The sequence below is a fragment of the Fukomys damarensis genome, unplaced genomic scaffold (assembly GCF_012274545.1).
Source record: "Fukomys damarensis isolate Sample0158 unplaced genomic scaffold, DMR_v1.0_HiC HiC_scaffold_39, whole genome shotgun sequence".
In the NCBI taxonomy this organism is placed as follows: domain Eukaryota; kingdom Metazoa; phylum Chordata; class Mammalia; order Rodentia; family Bathyergidae; genus Fukomys; species Fukomys damarensis.
The window spans coordinates 50,909,741-50,916,995 of NW_022900951.1; the positions used below are offsets into that span (position 1 = coordinate 50,909,741).

General features: G+C 37.7%; 1 protein-coding gene across 3 annotated transcripts in view; it reads left to right on the forward strand.

The window, feature by feature from the left end:
• Positions 1-7,255, forward strand: part of Heph (hephaestin) — a 153,511-nt gene that overhangs the window by 110,108 nt on the left and 36,148 nt on the right. For all 3 annotated transcript variants that reach the window (XM_010632190.3, XM_033760352.1, XM_033760353.1), the window contains one exon: positions 561-773. In XM_010632190.3, the coding sequence (XP_010630492.1) occupies positions 561-773 (213 nt within the window). The remainder of the gene's footprint in view (positions 1-560; positions 774-7,255) is intronic.

The following is a 7,255-nucleotide window of genomic DNA, read 5'->3' on the forward strand; positions in this document are numbered from 1 at the left end:
GGTATTTTCTTTTTTTTTTTTTTGTACCGGGGATTGAACTCGGCTCCTTGCGTTTGCAAGGCAGGCCACCTAACTGCTGAGCTAAATCCCCAGGAGTGTGATATCTTTTGATGCCATCTCCTATCCATCGCTAGTTCTATTATCAGAAAAAATAAGATAATTTCATGAGCTCAATTTGTTCCAATTTCAATTTACCTATCACTTAATTGATACAAGCAACATGCCAAGTGCTTGAGCAGTCACGTAGATCACAGATACAGAAAAAATGATATGATTCCCATTAGGCCAATGTAGTGCAGAAGATAGATACATAAATAGATCATTGATTCTGTGATGTTACATTGCAGAATTTTGCAAGTTAAACAGTCTCATGGAAATTGGGGGTGGGAGGGAGGAGCGGGAACTAACGGAAAAGGAAAAGGGGATGGATGGAAAGCAAGGGGAAGCAGTGGAGAATGATCTGTCAGTTTTAAGTTGCGGGAAACTGACATCATGCTGCCGTTAAAGCTCAAGTAGTCTCATCTCATCTTTGCATCTTTTCTTGTGCTTTTGTTTTCCAGCCATTAATGGGTTTCTGTTCTCTAACCTGCCCAGGCTGGACATGTGCATGGGTGATACAGTGGCCTGGCATCTGCTTGGCCTGGGCACAGAGACTGATGTGCATGGGGTCATGTTCCAGGGCAACACTGTGCAGCTTCAAGGCATGAGAAAAGGTGCAGCCATGCTCTTTCCTCATACCTTTGTCATGGCCACCATGCAGGCTGACAACCCTGGTAAGTACCTTAGCAGCTGGTCTTAGGCTCAAAGACTTTGTTGAGTAGAGGATTGGGGATTGCGTTCCAAGGAGGGAGGGCTAGTGAAGAGAAAAGAAGTGGTATGTTGAACATGCAGGGGAGGATTTCAAGACATTTCTGTCTTTTCAATGTGTCTTCTATGTTTTGGTTATCTGGACTGTTTCCTCAGATGCAAGAAGAATAGAATGAGTAGCAGAAGGCTGAGGAGACTCTTCTGGAACAACCAGATTGAAATTGAGATATTTCATGGGGAAGTTCTTTCATGGCAGAGGGTGGGCCTCATCATGAATTCTTTAGACCACAGAGATTTTATAGATACAATCCCTGCAAAGGCTACTTAGATATACATGTAAATGCTTTCAATTCTGAAATTCTGTGAGGATTTCTGCAGATTGTCTTACTTCTGGTCTCTTTTTGTGATGCTCTGGAATACTATCAGCTGAAAAAGCAGAACCTAGGAACTCTAGTCCAAGATCTTTCATTAACATGCTATATGCTTTGTGTAGCTGTTTCCCATCTCTGTAGCTAACTAGCAAGTTTGATTTTTCCTTCCTCCCTTTCTTTTTCCCTCCTTCTTTCCTTCATTATCTACCTCCATCTCTCCCTTCTCCTTTCCCCCTTTTCTTAATGAATAAATTTGACTAGAATATTTCTCCAGATTCCATTTATTTCTGTCATTTCGTAATGTAGCAATATTTTTCTTCAGTCCTTAGAGTGTATTCTTTTTTGAACCAGTAGGTGGCGACAGTGTCTGAAAGAAAACTATTAGGACAACATATAGTTTTTACTAAACTTTTAGTCCTGTAAATTTCCATTCCCATTTGGAATAACAGTCCCTAAAGAAAACAGTTTTCTGGTACAGTTTAATTATTGCAGCCTGACCCTGAGTGTGTCAGACACTTAATATAAAACTGATCTCTCCAGCCTTCTTGGGTCCACATTGATTCCCATTTACTTGTGTTATTTTCTTGGTTAGGGAGGGTTGTTAGCAAATTAGAAGCATCACTTAACAGACCTCAAAGGAAAGAGAAGTGCTTTCGGTAAGGTAGAGGTGGGAAATTTCTAAATAAGAAAGACTGTACTCTCTCACTTGTTTAGTCAAATTTCAGGTTTAATCTCTCTCCTGCAAAACCAGCCAGACTCCACAGGCGAGTCTGTGTATCTTGCCGGGACCCACTCTTACTTTAAGTGAATGAAATCATTTTTGTACCACACTGCAGCAGGTGTGATGGCATGCATCTGTAGTCCCAGCTACATAGGGGGCTGACGTAGGAGGATTCCTTGAGCCCACAAGTTTGGAGCCAACCTGGGCAACACAATGAGACCCCACTTAAAAAAATAAATATATAAAAACATTCGGGTGGATATTCTGGAGGGAAAGAGTTTTGATGTGATTACAAGAGGAAAAGCTTCAAAAGTTACAATTGATTAGGATTCCTGAACTTTTTTTACTACCCAAACTACCAAATGTAATGAGCAGCCAGGACCAGAATTTGCCTTTGGAATTCTAGAGACAGGTCTTGATGGACAATGGTAAATACACATATGTGCTGAGGCAGCTGTGCAGATTGCTTAAAAACATCACTGTAGCTAGGCATGATGACGTTTTCCTGCAGTACCAGCTATGTATGGGGCTGAGGTAGGAGGATGCTTGAGTCCATAAGTTTGAGACTAGCTTGGGTAGCAAGATCATGTCTCAGAAAAATAGTCACTGTTTAAACTCAGTTTGTTCCTTAGTGGATATTTATAATTAGGTTTAAAAAAGTAGAAAACCAAATGTCCAGAAAAAAATTCCACAAAAATGTTAAAAGTTTGAGTTTTATGGGTCTGTTGGTGATTTTAATACTTTTTCATTTGCTCTAAATTTTACATTAAGGATAATAGAAAATGGCATAGTGCTTTTCAAAATATCATCCTGCATAATATGTGTAAGCTCTTCCTATAAAAATACTCTAATAGAGCTTTAATACAGAAAGTGTTTAATAGAGCTATAAATACAGAAAGTGGAAGATAAAAAGGTTAAAGCTTCTAATACATTATTTTCTACCACATTCATGTTAGATTTCTTAGTAGGAAAGAGAATATTTACTACTGCTCAGACTCCTTATGGGTGTCCTTCCTCTCTTTTTTCAGTACAGCTCTTTATTCATTTTTCCCTTTCTTTTCCCCATTTTTATCCCTTTCTTTCCACTGCTTATTGTTTTCTTCTTTCCTTCTTTTTTGCTTTTCTTCTCTTTATGTCCCTCTTTCTCTCTTCTCTTTTTTTCATTTTTTTCTTCCATCGATTTATTTCTCAGCTTGCCCTTTATCTTTCTTTTTCATTTCATCTTTCACTTCTTTTCATTGCTTTCCTTACTTACTCTGCCACATTCCTTTCCCCTCTTTTTCTTTTCTTTTCTCCTTTGATTTTTCTGTCCCTTCTTTTTGCATTCCTTCTCTCCATTTCCTTCTATTTATTTATCTTCTGCTCTCTTTTATTTTTCTTTACTTATTTCTCATTTGCTTTTCTCTTATTTTCTGTTTCCTTTTCCTTCGTTTTATATCTTTTCTTAATTTTCTCTTTGTAGTCTTCTGTTTTATTTCTTTTTTTTCTCGCTTCTTTTTATTATCTCTTTATTTTTCCTATTACATTTTCCAGAAATACCCAAAACTTCTGTTCCCTTCCACTTGTTGTCTTATGTGCTGTGGATTAAAGGATGAATGAGGCAGCTCACAGATAATGTGAAAGGAAGATAGGACTGCAAAAATTATCCACGGGGCCATGATGATATCCCAAGAGCTAGGACAACTCATTGGGAACTATAACAAATTCTTTCTGACTTGCACATGAAGCTCTGCTAAAAAGCAGACATTCAGACTGAGCCTTTGGCTTTTCTTTTTCTTTTTTTGTTCTGGGAATGAAACTCAGTGCCTAGCTCATGCTAGGAAGGTACTCTGGTATTGAGCTATGCCAGGGCCTCCTGCTAGGAATGAACTTTTAGGAATGAATTGATTGCTACCAAAGAAAGGGGGGAGGCATTCTATTGGCAGTAAAAGCCATAAAAGCATTGGCTTAGAAACAACAGCTGCCTGAAGAAGATTCAATGGGTCTCAACTTGAGGTATGCTAAAAAGTGCTTGTAAATGTTGAAGTGCTTTTAGTTATTAAAGTAACTGAAGGTGTGGAGGAAGTGATACTGGCATTTAGAGGATAGAAGTTAAAAAGTCAAGCAGAACGTAAAGCAGTGATTGGTACAGGTTTGGGAAAGGGGATGAGGGTAGGTAAAAGAGGCAGCAGTGCACCCTGAATGCATGTATTGAAATTTCACATAGAACCCTATTACAGGTACTATTTATGCATGCTAATAAAAATATTTAACTATGTTGGGGGGAAACCTTTTTGCAATGTACAGAACCGTCCCAATATAATAATAATCTCACTCAAAATGCTAAAAGCCTCCTTAATGAAGAGAACCAAAATGTAAGATTTCAGGGAGGTAAGCAATGGCTAAGGACCTAGTTAGAAAGAGATGCAGAGAGAGCCTTGTTAAAGAGCTACAACTTTTCTTCTAGGTTATGGGAGAGCATCAGAAGTTTTGTTTTATTTATAAAATGATGAGAGATATCATGTGAATTTTTTATTTGTATAACTTTACTATATATAGAATAGTATGGATAATGACTCTGAATCAGAAGGAACTAGAACCAGGGAAGCACAGCACAAGGCTCTTGAAAGAGTGATAAGAGCTTGCTAATAATAGATAGGGGCAGTGGAGATGAAGAGAAGGGCAGAGGGAGGTTTGAGGGAAAAAATGACGGGACTTTGCTGAGTGGTTAAGTAAGAAGAAATGAGTTCTAAAGTGTCTTACTTGTGTGGTGTCGCTAGTCAGACAAATGAAGAAGTAAAGAGGACTGTAAAAATGGTTTAGATAAAAGGTATCTATATGGCAGCACATAAACTTTGCAGTCCCTGGTGAAATCCGGATGTGAAGGTTTCACATTAGATACATGAAGGTAGAAATCTAAAGCTTAAATGAGAAGCCTGATTTATAAGAGAGGCTTCGGTATTTTCAGAGTTCAAGTCTAAAAGTATATAGGGTAATAGGAAAGAAAATTTAGTTCAGAAAACATTTAAGAGGTAGGAGAAAAAGCAAAGCCACAATAAAAAACAAAATATTTATCAGTAAGGCATGAGAAGACTCAGAACCCAAGAATATAAGAGTACTGAGAAAGAAGTAGCTTGGAAACAATGTTCATATGAGAAAATTCAAATGATATGGCTAGCTCAAGATCACATGAGTTTTTCTACTGTCTCCTACCTGTTTCTATCACCTTACCTTAAGTGATCTTCTGATTTAATTTTTTGTACCAGATCCTTACACTGGCTTTTGGACAGTGTACACAATCATCCCTTTGCACACACATTAATTCAGTTAACACTTCATTATTGTGCAATTCTGTGTGTTAAGACTAGAATAGTGAGGCAAATAAGACGTGATCTTTGCTGTCAGGGGATATTCTCAACAAACACATAAAATATACAAATTGCTGACAGTAGTGATACATATTGTGCAGAAAATAGTATAGAAAGTGATGGAGACATTACATTAGAGAAACGTATTCAAAGAGGGCCTCTCTAAAAATATCATCTAAGCTGATACATAAATAATAAAGAAGAAGGAGCCATATGAAGATCTTTGCACAGAACATTCTAAGCAAAGGGACCAGCAATTGCAAACACTGAAATAGTATGTCTTGTTCAGGCACCAGAAAGCAAGCCGGTATGACTGGAATATGGTGAGCTAGGGGAATGCTGACGTGATATGGTATAGAGGTTCCTAAGAATAATATAATGTATGGCCTTATGAAATGTTGCAAGGAATTTGGGTTTTACCCGGACTCTGAGTGGAACATTTAAAACAAAGATGCAGTGTGCTGTGGATTATATTTATTAAAGAGCAAACCGGATACTGTTCTGGATAATGGTTGAAGAGGGCAGGAGAAAAAGTAGAGAGGTCAGTTGGGAGGCTATTGCATGTTTCTAGGTAAGAGATGTTGATGATAGGCTAGGAAAGTAATAATGAAAGGTTAATTTGGAAGGAAGCGCTGATAGCACTTACTGATAGAACAGATATATGCAGGATAATGCAAATAGAAACATTTGGAAGCAGATATGGAAAGAAATGTGGGGGCTTTTTTTTTTTTTGGTACTGGGGATCGAATTTGGGTACTTGCGCTTGCAAGGCAGGCCACTGAACCACTGAGCTAAATCCCCGGCCCTCAGGCTTTTTAAAGTGTCTATAAAATTTGTGTAAAGGGCTGTTTTTAAAGAAAGAAGCACTTTAGTCCTTAACCATGTCATATACCTGTAAAATGCATTATGGATGAGGAGCCTAAGATGGCAGAGTCTTTGGGCCAGAATAGACCTTGACGGCTCTGTGGAAAAAATGAAATATGAATTGGCTATAAGAGAATGAGTGGGCTCTCATAGATTTTGAGGATGAGATAGGAGAGTACATTTCACAAAGAGGGTAAATTACAAGATAGGAATGAAATTTCCTGTCATTCGGGAGTGAAATTTCAGGATAGGAATGATGTATGTGAGGGGGCTCCTGAGAAAGATTTAGATAGAGCAGTAGTTGAGTTTGGTACAAGGTGCAAGAACTAGGACTAGGTCAAGAGTCAGGAACCAGCTCATACAAGGCTTTAAAAGTCAGAAAGAAGAGTTTGTAGCAATAGCGTAGGCAGAGGGCAGCAAGGTAAGGGAATAATGAGAACAATGTTCTAATAAAGTTAGCTGCTTTTGATCAATATTATTGAGCCAGAATGTCCTTGACATAGAAATCTGTAACTTGAATCGAGTTCAGGCAAAGCTACAACACAGACATTCGAGATTGATATCTGAACATTCTACTGTAAAAACCTATGGAAGTCCTTTCCAAAGCTGTCTCATTTATGCCTTCTTGAAGTCAAGAAATTCTTTTAAAAAATCTAACAATTTAAGTCCATAGTTATCTCTTTAGTACTTGACAGAAAAAGGAAGCAACTGGTCAGTGCCTTACTTGGAATAATAATTCTTAATGGAATAATAATTCTTAAGCTTTGTTTACCTACAGCTTCACTTATTGAACTTTTATTGTATGCTATCTATGCTAAAAACTGTGTATATATGATTATATTTAATTCTAAAACAACTACATGACATAAGCTAAACAGTCCCCATTTTACTGATAAGGGTACTGAAATACTTAGATATTTAAAAATTGCTACAAAGTAGTACTGTTAATAAGTGACAGTTACCAACCATTCCAGTTTTCCCCAAATTGAGGGATTTCATTACTAATATTAGGAAAGCTCTTGGTAAACAGGGAAGAGTTGTTCATTTTAGTGGCAGACTAGTCTTTAACCCTGGTGGTGGAGCTTTAGAGGTAGAGTTCTTGGCCTTTGTGCTCATCACTCTCAATTAACTCAATATATATATAT